The sequence below is a fragment of the Lepidochelys olivacea genome (assembly GCF_965140295.1).
Source record: "Lepidochelys olivacea isolate rLepOli2 genome assembly, chromosome: 21".
In the NCBI taxonomy this organism is placed as follows: domain Eukaryota; kingdom Metazoa; phylum Chordata; order Testudines; family Cheloniidae; genus Lepidochelys; species Lepidochelys olivacea.
The window spans coordinates 9177867-9200911 of NC_140431.1; the positions used below are offsets into that span (position 1 = coordinate 9177867).

At 51.4% G+C, this 23045-nt stretch overlaps 1 protein-coding gene across 4 annotated transcripts in view; it reads right to left on the reverse strand.

Annotated features, from left to right (window-relative positions):
- The window catches only part of FOXP4 (forkhead box P4), a 142086-nt gene that overhangs the window by 54661 nt on the left and 64380 nt on the right, over positions 1-23045 (reverse strand). For 3 of the 4 annotated variants that reach the window (XM_084611193.1, XM_084611195.1, XM_084611194.1), the window contains 3 exons: positions 22757-22846; positions 3354-3476; positions 642-728 (listed from right to left, as the gene is read on the reverse strand). In XM_084611193.1, the coding sequence (XP_084467319.1) occupies positions 642-728; positions 3354-3476; positions 22757-22846 (300 nt within the window). Of the gene's footprint in view, positions 1-641; positions 729-3353; positions 3477-18986; positions 19052-22756; positions 22847-23045 lie in introns of those variants that run through there. The other variant, XM_084611196.1, reaches the window with a different exon arrangement.

The following is a 23045-nucleotide window of genomic DNA, read 5'->3' on the forward strand; positions in this document are numbered from 1 at the left end:
TTCTGGGTGAAGGGAAGGAAGCACAGGGCTGATGGCTGTTGAACATATTCCACTTGCACAAAAGCACACGCACATGCAACCCTACGCATAGCCAGAGATGGACAGCCACCGACGAGCAGAATTCCACAGAGAGCGGAAATTTGTTCGGCTAAGAATCCACTCAGCACAGAAGCCTCCGGCAAAACATTGACTGTGGGTTGGGCAGTACGGCGAGCTCCCGCAGGAAAGACGTTCCTACGTGGGACACGGCATACGGACACTGCGGCTCTCACACCCAAGTGACCTCATCATCTCTGACACTCCATGCATATTTGATAGCTGCATCATCCGGTAATGATGTACTCTGAGCTAAGAGTGACGCACCCGATGTTGAATTTTATGATAGGGTAACCACAAGAAAAGGTGTCGCAGGTGGCCTAGGTCCAGCTGCCCCACCCTCCCAGCCCCATTGCACCTCATTTATCCACTCTACCGCCATATGCCCCTACCCCCTGGGCCCCTCCTTCCACTGACACATGCCTGCCAGCGGGCTACCCCAAACGCTAGGATTTACACACGCCACGACCTTTCCTCCCCTTCGGATTGCACCCGTTCCAATCTGTGCCGGCGTCTGTGCCCTGAACCTGCGTGGGCGAGCTCACCTCTTTGGGTTGCTGCTTTCCGGCTTGCTGCTGTGTCAATAGCTGCAGGTGAAGCTGCTCCTGTTGCTTCTTGTAGTATTCCTGCAGCTGAGGGGAGGGAGAGCAGAAAGCAGCACACGTCAGGAAGGCAGCTGGAAGATCCTGCCCATGCCGAACCACTTAGGTTCTTAAACTGGGCTTAGCACAAGGCTGCCAACTCTGGCCACGTTACTGCCAGGCTCACAATGTTTGTTGGTTTGCTTAAATACCCAGCTCCTAAAGTCAGTGAAACAACATTTCAGCTATTTAAAGACAGCACTGGCAGTCCGCTGCTCTCTGCCCAACTCCATGGTAGAACTGAGACCCACAATCGATATTGACTCTCTGGGATAATTAAAATGCACAATTAATAAATAATGATAATACTCCCCTTTCTCAACTGTCTTTCACTTGAAGCTCTCAAAGCCCTTTACATATACAAATTAAGCCTCGCTTGTTATTAATCATCATTTGTATTAGGGTACGGCCTAGAAGCCTCAGCTGGGTCAGGGCCCCATTTTGCTAAGTGCAGCAACAAACATGTACTTAATTCAGTATTATCGTATGTATTAGCAATTAATTATCTGCGTTTTAGAGGGAGGAAGTGAGGTGCGAGGAGGTGGAGTCTCACCGTCAGCTCGTGACACTGTAGGGAAAGGAACCCAGAAGCCCTGACTCCCAACCTTCTGCCCTAGCCAGCAGAAGTACCCCCCCTCTAAGCCCCAGGCGACCCTTTGCCAAAGGGTGTGGCCGAGATTGACGGGCAGGCCCCAGCAGCAGTCAAATTAAAACAACCCATCAATGGGAATGAGACATGTTCCCCGAACAAACAGCAACATGAGTAAAGGTGACTCACTCATAATGGCTAGCGTGAGGGCAGAGAGGCTGAAATACTATGGTGATGATGGGAGGGGGCTACAGGAAAGTCTCTTCCCCCTTTCCTCTGGCTGGTATAAGCCTCGAGATTGCACTCCTGGCCTTTCTGAGTAATATTTCTCTCTCTCACTGCTTTTCCTCCTCCAGATTAGACTCGCTGCTCTCACTTTGGAAGGAGCTGTGGTCTAGCAGCAGTTGGGGCAGGAGACTAGGAGCCAGGCCACGCGGGTTCTACCCCCCCCAATGAGCCACTTCTGCTCAGTTTACTCATCTGTAAAACGGGGACAATTATAACTACACAGGAAGTTTAATTAATGCTTGTAATGCACTTTGAGATCATCTGATAAAAGGTGCTTTTGTTCCGTATTTTGGATTTTCAGGAAGGGGTAAATTCCAGCTCTAAGATTCCCTCCTCCCCCAACTCCCGTCTCCAAATAAACTGTTCCCGATGGATCTGTTTTCCATAAAAGCCACAAAGAAGCGCCCACAAAGCCGGGAAAGCCTTAGCTTCCGCTGAACGCCTCTTTGGATGCTGGAAAACCTTTATCAGCTCAGGGATTGACAGCAGTAACTTTGCTTTCTCTGTCTGTGGAACAGGGTTGGAAAGCCAAGCTGTTTACCCGAAAGCCAATCAAAACCAGGTCTCTGGAACTCGGTTGAACAGGGTTCCGAGAACATTGGGTCAAGAGGTGAGAGGTGTGCTGTTTAGTTTTCTTCTGGTGGAGAATGCAAGCTATTCTGGCCTGGGTTGTTTAATTTGCAGTCAAACATGTTTCTTTATCCGGCTCCCAAGAGGCTCCGAGAAGGACTCCACCCAGGTTAGTGTTTACCCTTTGTTCTTTCCCTGGGGCCAACCTTGAATCCTTATCAGTGTGTTTGGAGTAAACAGGTAGGGAAGGCAAGAGAAGGGTGTGGAAGATGCTTGTGAGATTTCTTACTCTCCTCTCCTCCCCCAGCTGGAGATGTTTACCCACGTCCTTGTGTTTTGGAGTTCTTTCCCTCCCACCCCTCTTTTTCCACTCATTTTGCAGTGTGTGTGTGTGTGTGTTCTGGAATGCAGAGAAAGCTCAACTCCGAGGAACAAACCCAGCTGCTAAGTCTGAGTCTGGATCCAGATCCAAAAAACCTGCCCCAACTCAGAGAGAGTCCAGAGTCAAGCTACTCCAAGGAACAAACCCAGCTGCTAAGTCTGAGTCTGGATCCAGATCCAAAAAACCTGCCCCAACTCAGAGAGAGTCCAGAGTCGAGCTACTCCAAGGAACAAACCCAGCTGCTAAGTCTGAGCCTGGATCCAGATCCAAAAAACCTGCCCCAACTCAGGAAGAGTCCAGAGTCGAGCTTGAGGCTCGGGGCCCACTAGAGAGACTGGGGCGAGCCACAAAGCCTGACCCCAGATCCAAACGTTCCCATGCATCGGGCTTTGGCTCAGGCCTCTCCTCACTGAAACCAAACCCTGAATAGGTTTTAATGTAGACGCTGTTGTAGGGATTTTGACTCTGCAGCAGAATCCAGCTGCACTGGGATGGTTGATAAATTACAATTCTTCCCATTCCATGGTGCCAACATGATTGGGAGCCCCAGGGCAAGCAAAATGGGGGGACTGGAGACAGCCGTAGAGAGGGAAAGGGCCAGGCTGCTTGCAGGATGGCCTTAGAGGGGCCCCAGGCTCACCCTACACAGAGGCCAATGACACTGGAGAGAATGGTGTGGAGTGCTGGCCAGTGCTGACCCTATTTGCATCCATGGGGCAAGGATGCGGAGCTCAGTGAGCCAGCCTCATAGGGCAGATGGAGAAAGGGAGGCCCAGGCTGGCCCTACCTGCTGCAGCATGATCGCCTGCTGCTGTTGCAGCAGAGCTTGGAGCTGGGGAGGAGACAGGATCTGCTGCATCTGCTGTGGCGTGATCATCTGAGGCGACATCATGGCGACAGACACGGGGACCTGCGGAGACAGAGAGCGAGCGCGCGTTAAACACAACCCCACGCTGAGCTCCCAGGAGGAAGTTCTCACCTACGGCTACAAGCACCATCGCGATCCGCTTTAGCGATCGCTCCCTCGTTAAGGCCGCAACAGAGCTTCCCGCCATCTTAGGCCCTTAAAAATCCTCCCCCGAATTCCTATCATCCACAGACTTGGTAGGCTGGCTCTGGGGATGCTTTAGGAACATCCTACCCACTTTGAAGTCAAATCAGACACGGGGTTGTTCCCTGAATGATGCCCCCTCAATATAGGGCTGCTAAGCCCGGCTCCAAAACCCCTCAAAAACTGGTTTGGGTCTCAGCGCTAGCAGAGAGGATTTGAAAACGTAGCCAGCATCACCAAGACCAAGCATTCAAAAGCTACAAGTTAGGCCCAGAAGAGCCATGAGATTTTTAATATATAGGTTTTTTTTCCTTGGGAAAGGGGTATTTCCCTTCTTGGTTTTGAGCCTTTAAGGGGGTCATGTTTTCAAGCTTTTCTCCACAGCCATGAAGGCTACAATCCTACTCGTATTTTAAATGTAAGCGGAGATTCTCATGTAATCACATGATTCCAGGAGCCGAGGTGTTACGCAAACATCATGAATCTCCAGATAAAATTGCAAGCACTGATGTCATTCCCTAAAGGCTCGATTTTCAGAGGCACTGCACACCCATAAATCCAATTGTAAAAGGAAAAAACAAAAAAATCAATGCTCTGTATCTTTAAAATCAGGCCCTCGAACCAGCAGAGGTTTGGGTTTTGCAAAAGCGAAACCATGTCTGGTTTGGATCCGGACTCCATTTTATCCGAATCTCAAAAGCCATGGGGGAGAGGGGTCAGAGGTTTTCTCATCTCTAGGGTCCCCATGGCACTTTTTGCTAAGAACGGTAGCCAGAACTTCTCTAGCCCACTGCTGCTATGCAGCATGTGTTAGCTTAGAGGTAGCTGCAGTGGGAAGGTGGGGGCAGAGATTCTTGAGCTGCAAGGCGTATGATTTGGAAAGAATGTGGTGCACACAGTGGGAACGATCCTGTGAGATGCTGAGCACCTTCTGGGAGCTACAACTCCCATCCAGCCAAAGGAAGTTGTGGGGACTCAGAACCTTGCCCAGATCTTATTTTAGGCCATTTAGGGTAAGGCTGCCCTGAGCGTTACAAGAGACGGTCCAAAAGCAATGGAGTTCACAGTCCTCAGGCAGGGGACTGGGGTGCCCTGAAAGAGAGTCCAGAATCCAGAGTCCACAGAGAGTCTGGAGGCTCCCTGACTCAAAAAGCTGGAGCCGGAGGCCAGGGAGGGCTAAAGGCTGGGGAACGGTAGAGGGGTGAACCCACCCATGTCTCCAGGTGAGAGCTGGAGCCAGGCCTGAGAATATAACAGGGTGGAGAAGCACCCCAGCTAGAGGGGCCAGGGTGAGGCAGGGTAAGATGCTGGAGCTGTACCTGGCCTCTCGATGGACAGTTGGGAGTTGAGAATAAGTAAATGTACCGTTCGGTCCGTGCTGAGGACATTTGGCTATGGTCATGGGACTTATAAGAAATTACTCCTGAAAAGGGCTCTTTATAGGGGGAAAGCTTGTGTGGAGTTCCCGGGGTCTCTGGAAGAAAGGGGAAACTGAGGCAAGCATGCTTGTAATGCCGCTGCTGGAGGGCAGTCAAAGTGGTGGTTGCCTTTTCACATACAGTGGAGACTGCGGGCAGGCAATCAGCCCCCTGGGAGAAGGGAACTGCAAGTGCCCAGAAGAGGGAAACCAAGGCAGGGGGCTGCTTGCAGGGCCATCCAAGGACAGGATGGCTCTGAGAAATGGGGAGGGAGGCCCGTGGCTTTTCCCAGGTGGACTGCTGTCACCTGCTCAGGTGTCGAGCCCCAACATCCCATTTTCGGGCCCACAGCCTGCCTTCCTCACCCTGCCTTTGTGCTGCAGCATTCAGGGAAGGCGCTGGCAACAACTCGGGGCGAAAACCCACAACCCAGAGATTTTGCAACAGCTCTAGGGTAAGTGCCGTGCCCGCTCCCACTCCCCCAGCCTCACCTTCCCCTTCCTTCGTTGCTTAAATTCTCTTCTAAGACAAAACACACCTAACAAGCTCGGGGCCCCAGAAGAAAGGGGAGGCATTTGGGCTTGTCAATCAAATGTCACCTCTTCACCTTCCAAACTGGTTCTAGCAGCTGTATTAAAATATAGCCAGTTGGAAGCAGGCCGGGTCAGAAAGCCCGCTGCAGCGGGGCGTGGAGGGGGAGCGCTGACCCCAGGCGAGCAGAAGTTCTTACTGGTGATAAGCCGGGAAGAGGTGGGAACAAGGGCAAGGGATTGAGTAGCAGATCCCAATGTGAAAGGTATCAAGAGATGCCAGTCCTGGATACTGCTGTCTGCGCGGGCTCCAGAACGACCGAAATAGAGCAGCCGCGGCTCCCAAACGGGGTCGTCGTCACTCACAGGAGCTTGGAAGTGGGTCGGAAGAAGCCCGTGACCAACCTGCAGCGAACGCGCCCCCCTTGGGGGTTGCCTGAGCCGAGCTGCTCGGAGTCCAATGTGGAGGCAGAAGGGAAAAATGGCTTTCCTTTCCACTTGATGTCCATGGGTAACTGGCACGTGTGGGGTGGGGGCCCCGCGGGGGGAGTGGTGCACTGTAAGAGCCTGCGCGGAACAGATTGCACGTCCCGAGTTTCAGGTGTTTGACCTGCAGCCCCCCCTCGCAGCAGAGTCCACTGGGACTCCAGCTCACAGGCCACGTGTCACAAGCAGCTTCAGATTGTTTGAGTTTCATGGGATACCCACGGCTGCCGAGTCCCCTCCCTGAACTGCTGCCATATTTCCAACACCCGTGGCTGCTCCTGGGGGAGGTTCATGGGCTGACCCCATCCCATTGGGGGGGGAGGGGGGGTGGGGAAGGTGGTAGCCAGGCTTATCCCAGGGAGTGCGTGTGTGTCTCACCACACAGCGTCAGCTGTCTTGGCTTAGCTCAGCCCAGAGCAGGGATTGGGGCCCTGTGCTCAGCACGGAATTGGGCTAATTTTATGATTTCCGTGAAATTGTGATTTACATGGGGCCTTATTCACAGTATGGGCCCCACATCTTGAGAGGCTCTCTGGTGGACCTTCCCCCGTCCCCATTGGCTGCCATGCAGTTCCCCCACCCTCCCCAGTGGTGATCTTTTTCAAGCTTCCTTTAATATCATTTAGTCACTAAGAAATGAGGAGGAAGAGCCAGCACCATATGGGCCAACCAGCTCTCCATAAGCCACACTTAAGTGCTCCACAGACCACAGTTCTAATTAATCTGACTCACAGCAGGCACCCGAGCTGGGCACAGGGCTTCACAGCATAGGTGCTGGGTGCTGCTCCTCTTCTCTAGGCACGGATCTAAATGTAAAGGAGGGAGCTAGAGAGAGAGCTGGAAAGAGAAAGGAGGAGGGAAGGGGACACTGGTGGCCAAAACACTTCTAAAAATCAGACTGTGGAGAAGTTATCAGGATTTGCAGAGACGTGAGGAACGTATCAATCATCTCTAGCCAACCACTATTGCCAGCTGACATTAGTAACCCATGTAATTACCATGCCAAGGACCGGGTGCGCTAGGAGAGCTTGCCAAGCTGACTTCTGTTACGTTAGCATGCACGTGTATGCGCCCCCTGTGATTTGAGGTAATATTGGATGTCGGATCCTGGGCATTTGCTCGGGAAATGATTTTCGCCCCGGACAAGTTTGGGAGCCAGAAAAAATTGGTGGGGATCCTGAAAATTTCAGGGCCCCCCTATCACCCTGCCCCATGTCCACGCAGGGGGCAGACATCACCCCAGAATAGTTTCCAGGGGTTTGACCCTGCAATGCTAGCCCAGGGGGTGAGCTGAAATCAGCACCTGGGAATGGAATGTAAAGCTATTGTACATTTCATGTTAACTCTGCTCCGTTCGCCTCTACGTGGGACTGCATGCAGCATGAGCCCTCCCTTGACAGCTGCAGAACCCCTCTTCCACCGAAACCAACTCTCCTAGACGCTCTCCGTCACCATGAGAGCGGGTAACCTCGGCAGGCCCACAGCAGGGAAGCCTGCCTCTCCAAGGAGGCTCCACGCTAGATTGGTCTTAGCCAGAGTGACCCTGCGATAGCTGAGGGCTAGGTTACCAGGAGGTGGGGGGGGGGGGGCGAAATCAGGCAGAAGTTTTTCCTGGCTCTCTGGTCCTGCTGGAGGCAGAGCACATGTGGGGCATGGGAAGAGGAGATCTCCGTTCCAGCTGGTGGTGAGTTACCTCCTACTTTGATCCCAGCCTTGTAGGGAGAGATTGAGCCAGGCAGGGAGCAGCTGAAATAAAGCACAGGCCTCTAACTGCTAAGTAGCTGCGCCCCAGCACTGTTAACATTTCTGGCAACCTTCCCAAGAGAGAGCTGCAGTAACCTATTCTTGTCTGTAGGAGGCGCTTGGCCTCAACCACCACCATTTACATTGTTTAACCCCGCGAATGAATGAGTGCCCCCCCCCAAGTCCTTTTGAACTTGTCCGAGGTCATATCAGCTGCAGACTACAACTCCCCTCCCCATCATGAAAGGGCCCTGGGACGAAGGGAGCCTAACTCTTCCAGGGACTGCAGCTGAGGGTATTTGATGTGCGCCCTCCCCCCGGCCCCTTTTCAAACAGAGCCAGACATGTGTTCATTAGGATTTGTGCTGCCAGGGTGCTGCAAAGAACCACCAGCCCGTCATGCATAGAGCAGGAAGGGCTGGAGTTTGGACAGCAAGGTGGCTTGCTTATTCTCAGCAACCCGTGCTTCTTTTATGCAACACGGGACCTGTTACGTGTTTGCAGGTATATCTGAAGGTATTGCCTTGGACCTAGGGAGTAACTCTTTGTCCTTACAGAGCTGTCTGCAATCAAGGGTCTCAGAGACAGGTAACTGCTAGCCTCATTTGACAAACACAAAGAGGTGAAGCAACTTGCTTACGGTCACTTCGCGGCGCAGCTGAGAACAGAACCCAGGAGTCCTGGCTCCCAGCTCTAATCACTCCAGCACACTTCTTCCCAGAGCTAGAAACAGAACCCAGGCCTGATCTCCACAATATGGATCCCACCTACTTAAGAGACCTGCTTCTTCCCTTAAGGCTCATCTCAGCAGCTGGGCGGAGCTGGGGCTGGCAGGGCTCATGGAGGGGGCCACCCTCCATGGAATTTGCTCTGCTTCCACCCTATTGGACCAACTGAGCCGGAGTTTGCCGACCTTTGAGAAAGGTTGCAAGGCTTACCTATTTACTCAGGCTTTATGCTAGAGGGAGGTGTCCCGAGTGGGTGGAGTTTCATTTGTCATTTCAGATCTCTCTCCCTCAGCTGACTTCTTGTAAAGTTATTTATTAATTGTTGCATGCTCACCCAGAGGCTGCAACTGAGGCATCTTGGATGAAAGTCAGCCTGGGAAATCGACGCCACAGGAGCACTTCATCCGGGCAGAAGCTGGACTGCTGCCCTCCTCGCTCTGGGAGGAAAAGTGCAAGCACTCCAGGGGCAGGGAGCACCTTTCGGTTCTGTGTCTGTACAGCGCCTAGCACAACAGGGTCCTGGGCCATGACTGGGGCTTCTAGGTGCTATGGTAACACACACACAGAAATAGAAAGTGCTAAATTAGTCCCTGCAAATAGCTGCACAGCCCTCCCGCCATTGGGACATCTGCAAACCCTGGTCACCAGACCAAATGTATCACTGAGGGGGGCCTCAATACGTGCCATGGCAAAGCCACTGCCTTGAAATGGGTAGTTCAGGCTCTTTGGCTACCAGGGCAAGGCAGCCATTAAACAGCCTTAGAGGTAGAGGTGGTCTCCACTATCTGTTCCCCTAGGAATTAGATGAGATGACCAGTTTGATAAGCTGTTGTCACCACTCTTCCTAGCCCGGTTGATGATCTGACCAGTTGGGCATTCTCTCACCCAGCAGTGGGACACTTGGAGATTTAGAGACACAAATCCACGCAATGGCAGCACCAGGATAAGTGAGAGCGCAGAGTCCGTGCCCGCTCCCGGGGAGCCAAGCCTCACTCTAATTTCCCTTTGCCTTTCATCAGCTGGCAACATGCTCGGAATGAGAGCCTGTAATTAATCGCTCATCTGCATCCCCCATCCAAACGTCTTCCCCCGCCCCAACCACCAGCGTGTCCTATTTGATACACGTTTGCTGGCATTTTCAAATCGGAGGCATTCTAATTACCGGAGAGTTATAACACCTTCCATTTCTCACCCGGCGGACTGACACCCTGTCAAGAGCAAAGAGAATTGCCAGAGGTTTTGACAACACTAATTGCCCCTATAATCTAAAAACACAAAGGAGAAGCGATTAGTCGTGAGGACCGCAGCTCTCGATCCGACATGAGGTTTTCACAACGTTACAAGAAAACAAAAGCGGCGCCTTTTAGAGTTTGATGGCTGCTAACAAAAGCAGAATTATATTTTCATACAACCTTTGTCTGCCTTAAATGGCTTTCCCCTTTGCGCTACGACGCCAAGCTGACACGGGGGACGGTTCTTGTGGCTTCTTGAGAAGTGGGGGCGGAGAGGTACCTGGGCTCTGGTTCCCACAAGATGTGTATTTGGAGGCTGAAGATTTCTCGTTCCAGGTCTTACATTAAGTGAGGGGAGAGGTTCCAGTCTCGCTGCACCATTGGCTCAGGTTATCTAGCGAACGTCAAGTCCCTTCAGGTCACCATGGGTCCGGGTACTACAGCTGGTTGGAAAACGGAGATTTCCTCCTCCCTCCCCCTCCCCCAAATTTTCAGGCGAAAACCAGAAGTTTGAGGTTTGTTGACAAAAAGGTCGCAATTTTCTATGAAAAGTGGAAAACTTCCACAGAAGTATTAGTTGAGTCGAAAACCCAACTGTCCATTGCAAACATTTTCGCCCAGTCCTACTGGGTACTTATATGACCCCTATCACAGAGGTACCTGAGCACCTTGTAAATGGGTCAGTGCCCCTGAAACGTGGGGGCGTATTGTCCCCATTTCACAGATGAGGAACTGAGGGAGAGAGATGAAGTGAGGCAAACAAAAAATATAAACTAGATGAGGCAACAGGACTGTCTACCAGGGTTACCTCACACCACAGCCAAGATTTCCCCAGGAAACAATGATCCTCATGTCAAATCTAGAGGCAGATGAGCGATGTGGAGTTGTCCCCAAAAGGGCTCGGACACAGGACTCTGTTATGAGGGGCTCTGCGAGCATCTAATCTTAGCCAGCGTGTCCGTGAGGCCGTTGAGAGAGCCAGTGAAGAGGCACGAAGGGTTTTCAGTTTGCTGGGGACGCTCAGCTCTGTGTGCCTGAGAATGAGGCCAAGGGTCTGGGCGAGATTGGGGCATGCATGAGAACGCAGAGAGCTAAGCCTCAATCCTCAGATCACGGTGCGCAAGGAGAAGCAAACAGAAGCACTGGCAGGAGGTAATATCACCCTCTCCACCCCCCATCGTTGGCAACCAGTTCCTGACGCAGGGGTCTAGTTGGATTCCCAGCTGCTCAAACTGAACAACTGTCTTGGTTGCCACTGCTATCCGTGCACAGGAGATGCATGCCAAGCCATCTATCTCCACAGGCCTGGTAACAGCCACACTAAGGCGCCTAATGACATCGGAGATGATAAAGAGGAAAGTGAACCGAGCAGCACGTACCCAGGGGACGTCTAAAAACATGGATGCAGAACAGCTTACTTAACCCGGAGCCCTTTAACGCACCGCTCTTAACCCGGAGCCCTTTAACGCACCGCTTGGGACAGGCTTAATGGGAGACACAATCACATGAGCCATGCTGCCAAAGCATGACTTGCTCGCACAGCTATTGCAATACACCCATCAAGCGGGCATTCATTTGCAAGGGCCACGACCAATAGCTAGGGATGTGGCTAAGCCGGAATCTCAGCCATCGGGCTCCTGGTGTTCTAGGCATAGGGCTTTAATGAGCCATCTACCACGTTCAAACCAGAGATGAACTCTTGCTAGAAAGATCAGCACTGAGAAAAATAAACTGTTTATTCCCGGGGCACAAGGGGTTAATGCTCAAATCTGACAAATAGAGCGCTAGGGTCTCAAATCCCAGCCAGGTTGACTGGTTCTCCCATCACATAAAGGCAGTGTGCCATTTGGCATTAATGGCCACGCCCTTATCCTGCATCTAAGTAGTGGTAGATGTTAACAGAGTAGAAGATTACTGGGGCATGGGGTTGGGTTTTATTCTTTGTACAGCACCTAACGCAGCGTGGGCAGTATAGAAAAGCAACGGCATACCATGGTAACATGTGGCAGGTCCAAATCGAGGCGAAGGAACCAGCATGGCCATTTGGAAGCCTACACAGTGCTCAATGGCTCCCACCACACCTCTTCCTATCTCCAGCCACCCTAATGCCTCCCTTCCCTGGGAGCTGAACGTTTTCCTCTCTCTGAATATTAACTCTCCAAGAATCACCACAAAAGCTTTGCCCTGGCAGCCTGGACTGCTGGATTCTTCTCTCCAAGAATGGCCTGTATTATGTGTCATAGCTGGCATCTGCCAGATAGCGAGCTAAGAAGGGAATGACGCACTCCTTGGTCCACTGCCATTCCACAAAACTGCTTACTAAACCACTTTGGCCCTTTCACAAATGCCTTGACGTTGTATCTCTGATTTGAGAACAGAATCGGCGGGAGGAGGGGGATGAAAGGGTGATTTTCTGAGCTGTCTTGGCTCTAATCCCACAGTGCCGGAGACGGGAGGGCGGCAGGGGATGGGGGGAAATAACCAGTCTGTGGGTGGAAAACAAGTCTCATGTTAAAGGGGAAGTTTTGGTCTGGGTATAAATTTGAAGCAAGTTCACGGAAGCCAGTGGCGTTCGATGGGATTTACACTGGCGTCACAGAGCAGACTCTGGTAGGCAGGATTCTTACAGGAAAGAGATTTCAGGACTGAATGAGCATTGTGAAAAATAAACCTTCCTTTGCAACCCAGAAGAGAACGTTCCTTCCAGATCAGGGTTGAGGTTCATTAGTGAAGCAGAACAGGGGAAAGCCGCACACTGAATGACTATGTTGGCTGAACTGCCTTCTTGCTTGGAGTTTGACTTACTGGAGCAGCATAAAGGAAGTCCGAAACTCAATGAAGGAGGAAATTAAAGACCCCCTTCATTCCTGGAGTTGATATCCCAGACAGGAACCTTGCAGTAGTGGAGAAGCAGGGGTGGTGGGGACCCATGATTCCACAATCGTAGGGAGCGAATCCTCTTATCTCAGGAGACACAAAAGTTTGAAGCTTGAGAGATGCAATTTATCTTCACAAGTCAGGGCTGGGGCCATTCCCCACTCGCACGTGGAATATTAGAAAACCCACAACTTGCCCAGCCTCAAAGAGTTAATGGACAGATCTTCAGCTTCAGTTAGAAACAATGTTAATCATAGGAGCATATTTCCAAGAAGCTGGGAAACTACATGAAACACAAAGGGTCAGGCAACATAATGAGCAAGCTGGGAACAGTAAGTTAGAGCATTTAGAGAGAAAGGTCTTTAGTCACTTTTCTTGCCCAACTAAACCCTTTCCCGTATATCCCAGTCGAAAAGCTAACACAGAAGAGCAAACCCAGCTGCACCGCTACGGCCCTGATCCTGTAATCTGTTGCATGCAGACGCCAGAATCCCATTTACTGGAGTGGGACCATAAAACAGCACATGGGCCTACCATGTGCATCTCGCTGCACAATCAAGGTGTGTATTTAGGTATACACACTATATATTATATATACATACACACACACACCAGCTTCATTTGAAAGCATGTATACTGGCCACACAGCTCAGGGCACTGTACGATAGGAACTCAAAGCCCATGATTAAGATAAAGATAATTTTAAGAACATCCTTTTTGAATCTGAAAACAAAACACAAAACACATCAAGTGGGTCTGCGACAGGGATGGGACAAGCTAGACGAGGAAAGGGAACAAATACCTGGCCAACACCAACCTTACAATGGCTTTTCTTTAAGTGGATGGACCATGATAGACACATAAGCCATATATCCCCCTATAGCGCAGACATTCTCATCTACTCTCTACCTGGGATACTGCTCCATGCAGGCAGACGGCCCAAAGCGTTTCACTTTGAATTTGGACTAGAAGAACAACAGATTGTAATGACGAATCCCCCCCAGATACACCCACCCCACTTGAGAGCAAGCCCCAGCCCAAGCCCCATCACTATATTTGCCGGCTCCCAAGAAAGCATCAGGCCGACACATCTCCAGCTGGGCTGCAGGAAGTGGCTGCCTGCGTTTCAGGCTCTGGAGTTTATTTGGTCTCGACTCCGTTTTAAAAGGCAACAGCGAGGGGCTTTAAACACTCGTACCTGGATTCAGATATTATGCTGCAATAATGCCACGGACCTCCGGGGAGCGACTCCCAATTTAAAACCCCACTGAGTAAGCCTGGAAACAGCCCCTGGAATCTACTCTGCTGTTTCAAGTCAATAGTAAAACTCAACAGAGGCAAGAGGAGGCTTGCAGTGAGAGCGTCAAGCAATATACACATACCATGGAGAATCAGAACGAGACAGTGAACTTTGCGTATAGATGAGAACATGAGATGGATTCTTCATTACCTTATACCATGAGTAGCTGGTGTGAGTATAAACAGCTACAAATGCAGAATGGTCTCTCTGGATAGATCTCTTAGGTATTTATATGGCCCCTATCACCACAATATCTGAGCATCTCACAAGTTCCCCGTGTATTTATTCTCGCAGCAGCTCTGTGAGGTGGGGAAGTATGGTTATCCCCATTTAACTGATGGAAAATCTGGCCTCAGATCCCCAAGGTATGTAGGTGTTGCTGCGCTCAGCATTGCAAGGCCTAACTGATTTAGGAACCTAAGTCTCACTTTCCAAAGGGGTTTCAGCATTTACGAGACAACAATCCCATTGAGAGTTAATGGGGTTTAGGCCCTTAAGTGCCCAAATCACTTTTTAAAATGAGACTTAGGCATTGCAATGTTGAGTGCCACAACCCCTAAATACCTTTAAAAAAAAAAAATCTGGGCCAGAGAGACTACGTGAGTGACCCAAGCTCACATGGGTAGAGCAGGGAGTTGAACCCAGGTCTCCCCAGTCCCAGGGTAGTGCCCTAGCCACTGCACCAGCCTTCCTTTTTCTGGTTGTGTTTTACACACGTCTAGTGCTCTCTCTGCACTGCTGAGAGCGATTTCACAGGGTGCTGTGGCAACTGGGAACAGATCCAGGGGCGAGCCCGTGGAGCGCGCCCAGGAGAGGTGGTGCGCGAGGGAGCCTTTCTGGGCAAAGGTGAAGGCAGGAGAGCAAGTATGTGGGTGAATGTGAGCGAGTGTATGCACCTGTGCAGAGGAGAGCAGGTGAGTTTGATGTTTCAGTCAGGCGTAAAAGCTATGAATATGCTGTACGGTCTCAACTGCACACATCCTCGCCAGTCCCAGGCACCCCAGTAGGCAGAAACGAATAGTACCCCGCTGAGCTGAAAGGCCATACGAGTTAAAAGGAAGATGGCTCATGTATCCCCACAGTAGGGGAGAGTGCCCCTCATCTGAACATTTCCCGTGGCTGAAGATCCCTTTCCAAATCTGCCACACCCCAGGGAGAGAAGGCATCACACCACATCCCAGGCTGCTCCCGCCTTGGGAATGGGCATCACTGACAAAACAGACGCAGAGGATCAAAACCCAAAGGCAGGTGTCTATCTGGGGTGGGGGTGGGAATCTTATTTCCCTCAGACAGATACCTGAGTGGGGGGCTCTCTTCGTTTCATAGAATATCAGGGTTGGAAGGGACCTCAGGAGGTCTAGTCCAGCCCCCTGCTCAAAGCAGGACCAATCCCCAATTTTTTTCCCAGATCCCTAAATGGCCCCTTCAAGGATTGAACTCACAACCCTGGGTTTAGCAGGCCAACGCTCAAACCACTGAGCTATCCCTCCTTATCCTTTGGCAACGCTCATCTAGCTTGTCAGGCCAACAAAGTCTTACAGAATTGAAGTGACTTCTTGGTCATCCGCTCTCCAAACACCATTGCTCTCCTTGGAGCAGCTGGGCCCCTGGGCTGGTACTATTTCTATAGCCTGCAGGGTGTGGACCAAGCCACTGGTTAGGAATCATTATTTGGCAGAGGCCAGCCAGCCAAAGGGAAGGGGATACTGGAGAAAGGGGCCTAAGACCTGGGCGCTGCAGGTTCAAGTGGAAAAATCTCAGCGCTGCACCGGCAGAGTTCAAAGGGGCTGTTCTAGTTCTCCTCAAGAGGGAACGCGGAGGAGCCGGTATTGATCTGTCTTCATTACCCATTTCACTCAAGTTTCAAATCAACAAAATACACTTTTCCGCTTCAGCACCCTCCCTGCCGCAGCAGACAAAAGAAAAAGCAATTTCCACAAGTTTGCTCCAAACCCTCAGCTCCTTCTTCCCTCTCCCATGACAGACACATTTCTAGTCCGAGAGACCTTGTCCCACAGGGGACAGGAGTCTCCCCCCACCCCCAGCAGGCAGAGAGCAGGATGGGATGTTATTTCCTAGCTGGCCACCTGCTGATCCATGCTATGGCTTCTAGGTTGACAGGAAGGGGGGTGGTTCCTGAGTGAAATTGCTATCTTTTTGCCTGGATGTTCATGGCCTCTATGCAGCCACAGAGCAGCATGGGACAGTGGCACTACAGGGATCCCAGCTGCCTAGTCTCTAAAAGGGACTGGAAACAGGCTATACAGCTTGACACTTCCAGGCCTCGGGTACAATACTGGCCTACGATGACAATGACCCAAAGTAGTGCCCACCGAATGGCTGTTTGACAGCTGATGGGAAATGAGCTTGGTGGGTCTCGGGCCAGATCCCAGGAGGCAGCATCCGTATCACAAGTTGCTCCCACCGCAACTGGTGCTTGTTGGCAGTCCAAAGAGTGAGTGGGAATAGGGATCAAAGCCTCTTTCTTACCTCGAGAGGGCGCCCCTTCCAAGGCACCCTAGGGGGTAGTTGTCAATGTCTCTCTTACATCTGTTCTAAAGGTCAACAGGGATTTAGTCTCCAGGTCCATCATTCTGGTAACCAGCACTAAATTCACTTTTAAAAGAAAGTTGGAGGAGCTTCCAGTATCCAGAGCTGTGGTTCTCGACCTATTTACCATTGTGAGCCGCATATGTAGCTCTCTTACATGTTATGTGGGCCGGATCCACACGATATCTACACTATCTGTATGGCCCTGAGGATGTCACATTGGGTCGCAAGCGTTGAGAGCCATTGATCCAGAGTCACACCTAATGGGATATAGACTGAACCCCCCCGCCCCCCAACTCATCCCACACAGAGCCAATGAACAGCCACCAAATGTTAAATTTCATCCACTTGGTGACATGGGCTGCATCTGAACCAGGGACTTGGCTTGAAACAGCCCATGACTGATCCCCAGCCTCATAACAACTGTAGCAGTTCACTAGGAAAGCTCAGAGAGTTCAGGAGAGTCTGGATCTAGAGATGTCATTCAGCGCGACCTGCCCATGGAGCTATGAGACCCATCCTGAGACTCCCATTCAGATCAGCTAGGATTGCAGGTACTCAGCCCCTTTCATGATCAACAAGTTAAGACTTGGCAGGCTTTCACTTGGCATGGAGATGGGAACACACATGGGAACTAGAAAACACCAGCCTTGTGACACCACACCCGCAGTGAGGCTGGAGAGCACTGTGCATTAGGTGTTTTATCGACACTTCTTGAACTGATTCTTCCAGCATCATCTAGCGCCCCTGCACTGGAGCAAGGGGCTCTGCAGGCAGTTTCGTTATTGAATTCCTGGGGGCGGAAATGTAGGGACACAAACCATGCCATGCTGGGTGAAGAAACCACTTACAGTGACAGTAACCACCCACATGCAATTTCTTTTTAGGGGAGAAAAAGGGGAGGTTTTGTTTTAATGGTGCAAAGCAATTTTTTGTAACGTTCAGACTGCACCTCTGGGTATGCTGAAGGAAAGAGGATTGTGGGAGGCTCCACATTTGAAATACAGAGTCCTAGCAAGCTCAGCAGCTACTTATTGCTTTTCAAATACACATAAGCATCATTATCTTTACTATCACAGCCAGGCTCGATGCCCCAGATGTATCCCATCAGCAAGGATCCTTAGAACAGGGGCCAGATCCTGACATACGGAGGCCCAAGTTCTCAAGAGTGGCAGCTGACGTTGGGCACCTAAGAATGGGGGCACCCCAACTGAGATCTGGGGCCTGGTTTCACAGAAAGTGCTGAGCGCCCACCTCTCTCACTGGCATCCCTGGGAGCTGTGGATCCCCAGCGCCACTGAATAAAAATCAGTCTTGCGTTGGGGAGAGTGCCCAAAAAATGAGACATCCAAAAAAAAAAATATCTATCCATTTATCTGTGGCTACCTTTCATGATATCCAAGGCATGATGAGATGGACACTTCCCCCCTCTCCGTGCCTCAGTTTCCCCGTCTGTATAATGGGGATGATGGTACCGATCTCCTTTGTAATATGCTTTGAGATTGACTGATGAAAAGCGCTACAGAAGAGCTAAGTATTATTATAATAGACATTTCCGCCTGCCAGATGATATCAGACCCTAACCTCCATGCAGTTTTTCTATTTAAATCCAATAGACCCCGACTTAGCAAAGCATTTAAGCACCTGCTTAAGTCCCACTGAAATCAACGAGACTTGAGTATGTTCTTAAAAAGTCAAGCATATGCTTAATTCCTCTGCTGTATCAGGACGGACTGCTGACTGAGGGCCTCAGATGCCAGCAGGGGGTTTGGGGGACTGGTTTCATCCTGAATGGGGGATTGTGTCCCCTTCATTTTGAACCAGCTCCAGAAATCTCCAAGTGAAACTCAGCTGAAAGAGAGGAGCTTTTTATCTGGATTTAATCGAGAGCCGCAAATCAGGCCAGCCTGAACCCCCAGAATCTGTTTCATCCAGTCTCCTATTAAACGATGCTGTGTGTCACAGCCTAATGGTGTTAACTAGACAGATAGAGGGCCCTGCGTGAAAACGACAGGCCGTGCTCACCAGAACAGAGCCCTGCTCACCAGATCACTGCACTAGGCGCGCAGGAGAAACCAGTTTCTATGGCCAATCCGACTGTGCTTCCACAGGGCGGTGCTGAGCGGGTCTGAATGCCCTCAGCTCCCTGGGAAGTCAGTGTGAGCTCAGCAGCCCAGTGCAGGATCAGGCCGCTAGCCAGACAAAGAGCAGCCTGGGGAGCCAGCCCACACGCCTAACTCCTGCCAGACAAGTGAGACAACACAAGGGTTGCAGGAGCAATCCCTCTGGGACCTAAGCCTGAACAAGTGCTGATCACTTGCATCGCCCACTGAAGTCAATGGAAGTGACGGCTGTTTAGGAACCTCGCTCACAAAAGTCTCCCCCGGCCTCTGATTCCATAGCGCCCTCCAAGAGCGGTGTGCTTCCCCCTTTCACTCCATGCTCTCTGCCCCCACACTGGATTTGGTGGTGGAGAAGCCCTGCTCCCCGCCTGTGCACTCTCACCATACAAGAGCCTCTCTCCTTCTCCACTTCAGACTGAAGAAAGCCTCCTGGTCAATCTCATCCACACCATTCCCCGTTAGATAAACTTCCTTTCAAAGGAGTCTGCTTAATCCTCTATCTCCCCTCCTTCAAATCCTCCTCCAGCTGCTGGGCAGGGGCAAGCCGGGAAGGAGGGGGCGGGGAGACAGGCTGCTATTCCTGACTCATACAACTTTCACAAGTTCTTTTGCAAGACAAAAGGGCGGGGGGGGGGGGGGGCGCAGAAAGCTGGACTCTTAACTCTGAACAAGCCAGCCAGATGGATGGACAGACAGCAGCGAAAGGGCGGGGTGGGATGGAGGAACAGAGAACAAGAGAGAAAGCAGATCACGAAGGACTGAGGGTGAAAGGGAAGATAAACAGGCAGTGACAGAATGAGAGACACACACCATGGGAGAAGAAACAGGAGGAGGGAAAACAGAACGTGAAAGAGAGAAATGGAGAAATAGACACACACACACACACACACACACACACAGAGATATGTAACCGGAATCTGACTTCACTCTTACTGTCTTTGTTCTTTCAAGATATTTTCCATCCAATGACTGCATTTCCTTCCTGAAAACACTATTGGAAAAAGCTGGCTGCTTGCGCGAGAGAAGCCCTGACTAATTACTGTTAATACCGCAGCTGTGATTTCCCCTCGTCCCCTTCACTTTCAAACCCATTAAGGCCAAGCGGCAGCAGGTCCATTGTCCCTACAGTGGGTCTGCGCCTCTAAGGCGGGTGGGACGAAAATGGAGACCAGTTTCAGAGTGGCTCTGGACTCCATCCTATCCTGCTAAAGGGATGGAGGTTTTCTGGGGAGTCTCAAGCCTGCAGCAATCAGATGGGAAAGATCCACTAGGTCATCCAGCCCAGTCTCCCGTCCCTGCCAAGGTGGGATTCCTTCCCCTAGTGCTTTGTCCCAAATAAAAATGTAAAAGGTTTCAAGGAATGGGACTTCCAGTGCTCTTACAGAGAAGCTATTCCAACCCACAACTGATCCGAAGCACACTGAGGTCAAGGGGAACGAAGGCACGAGGCGAGGCAAACCCCCTCAATTTGTAATGTGCTCGATATCAGGTTTGCCAAGAGAGGGGAAGGGAGGTGGAGAACCCCAGCCGCTCAAAGACCCTCCCTGGCCCAGCCCCAGCAATATGCTGTCGGTGCAGAGAATGAGACACACCTGACGGAGAGAGAGACGGGGGTAAAAGATCAGGAGGCAATTATACAGCTGGCCACAAAACAGGAGGGAGGAAGGAAAAATAATAAAAGTGAGGTGGGGGCATGAATTTAATCCCATTCCAGGCATGTGTTGCCAGACCGGGGGGAGGAAAACAAACGGCAACAAAACTGTCCCAAGCATCTCGTTCTCTGGGGCACCTGGGTGAGCAGAAACCAAACTTTCTTTCCTCCCTCCTGCCCCAGGTTCCCCCTCCCACCTCCAGCGGGCTTCAGAGACAGCTCTGCCTGCTATAGGAAGGACCTCTGGCTCAGAAAGAATTTGTGCTAATTACTTTCCTTTGTTAATTAAACCCACGTGGATCTAATAAGGTAACCTGCTGTTCGCCCGATAAATTTAATTAGCCTGAAGGGAGAGCCCCTCCACACAGCTGTTTAAATTGTCACTTTACATTCACTTGGGCCTTGCTTCTCTCCCCCTCTCCTTCTCTTTTTGGAGTTAGGCCCCCTTTGCTGACCCCCTTGGCGGGAGGAACCTGCCGTCAACAGGCCGAGGGTAGAGAAGGGCACTGCCTGTGAAAGGGTGTGTGTGTGTGTGGGGGGGGGGTCCATGACCATGGTCACCCCCTTGTAGAGATTGAGGGGGTGGGGCCAGGCTTCAGCCCCCTTTCCCTCTTGCCGCGATTTTACTCCCCCTGCCAGCACCGAGTTCTCCTGCTCAGCAGTGTCCTGCCAATGCCAGTGTAAAGCACCCTGGTATCTCTCTCCCTCTAGCAGCTGGTCCCTGTAAGAGGATAAAGACCTACTACCGCTACCATCTCATGAGTCACTCTTTTAGCTCATGCTTTCAGTGTGGCAGGTCCCAGGTTCAAATCCCACTGCCAGTAAACACCCCCCACCTCGTAGTACCAGTGACCCCAGCGAGCTTCCTGGGAAGAGCCAGGGTATCACCCTTCGCCCCAGAGCCATGGGCACTAGCTGTCCTAGCATCTCACCCCAGCACATGTGCCTGCTGGCCCCAAGAATGCTTTCCAGGGGACTCTCCCCCATGGGTGGGGTGTCTCAGACTCCTGGGACACCCTCCCACTGCCATACGAGACAGACTTGCCCAGTCCTTCCACAGGGTCCAGCGCCCTACAGGCTTCTGCTTCCATCTCTCTCGCCAGGTCCTCGGTTGCCAAATCCAGGGCGGTGTCCAGTGCTACAGAGCAACAGGACCACTCTGAGTGGAGAGGGGTAAGTCCAAGCACGTTCCCTTGTGTTTAATTTGTGAATCGATTGAGTGCTCAGGAAAAGAGGGATGAACGGGACCGGCCTGAGCCGGGGATACTGAAGTCGACTGTTGTTCCCTTGCTCCACAGATGTGCCAACATCCCTCATTCCTGACCCAGAGCAGCCCTCCCCTGCTTGGGATTCCAAATCCAGGCTCCTGTTGAACTGACCACTGGTTGCTTTGCAGCCAAGATGCATCGTGAGTTTTATGATGCAGGCAAATGGGGCCTTACAGGAGTCCACCAAATGCAACTCCACTCGTGACCTGAGCCAGGATTTAAAACCAGATCTGCAGAGGTGAAAGGCCAGGTCATTAACCCCATCTCCCTCTCTAACCTGGCAACACCCACCCACCCCACCTCCTTCCTGGACCCTTGCCCATCATCCTGGGTCAGACTATAAAATACACCACCCCTTATCCCACATCTACCCCAATGTAAGCCTCTCCATGATAGCTACATGGCCTTAGTGTCATATCCTTCCATATGGTCCCATGATATATATGAGTACCTCTGTTGCTCTCACACACACTCTCCCCCCCCAACCCCAAATCTTCCACGTACACTAATATTATGCTCCCGCAACCCTCTCCCACCACAAACATGCGCCCCTTACACACAGCTCATTAATACGCACCTACTGAAAAACAGCCTCCTGCTACCGGAGTCCCGTCTCCGCCAGCCTGCCCCCCCAGAACCCACATACGCAGGAGACCTTCTCCTTGGGTGAAATGAAGAAGCCACAGGCTAGGTGGATTTGCAATAGCTGTCCTAATCCTCCCCCTAAGCATTTACCATCTGGCACCAGCAGCCCAAAAAGAGCGATCGGGGGGGGGGGGGGGAGACTCCTCTCCTGAAATTTAACCTGTATCCCAAGTATCGGAGACATTGTCCCCTCCTTCCCCAATTGAATTCTCTTATGGTGAAGCCCAAAGGAGATGGGCAGGGACTCAACAGGGACTCTATAAAGTGATTAAAAATCTTACGGAGTCGTAATGGAGCCCGAGACCTCCCTGTAGGTGGTTTTAAGCCATTGAATCTATGGCAGGGAGAGTGAGAGCACGCATGCGTGTGTGTGACTGGATGAGCCTTCCCAAAGCACCTGCAATCGCTTAGGAGCACCATCCTGCTGAAAGTCAATGATGCTCCTACGCTGCGGAGGCGATCTTGGGAAGCCCACCCAGGACACAAATGATTTTCTGGAGGTTGTGCCAAACCCCAGCGAAGGAGTTCTCTTTGTGCTAGGAGAATGCTTCCCACAAGGGTCTGGGTGCAGGCGCTTCTCTGCCTCACCTGGACTGCGGGCTGCTTGTTCTCATTGCTGCTAGGAGAGGTCAGCCCCGTGGCCTGCTGCAGAAGGAACTGTCTTGCCACCTGGAGAGCCTGAAAAAACAAAAAAAGAAAAGATAAGAGGGTGGTGGTGGAGAAGAGATCATTTCTCTTTTCGAGCTTCTTGTGCCTTATCTACCGGTGTATGTGCTCACTGCCTAGATACCATCCAACCAGAGACAGACTCACTTACTGATACAGCCAACAGGACAAAGTGGTCTCAGGAAGCCCCTTGAGGCATGTGTATGCTGCA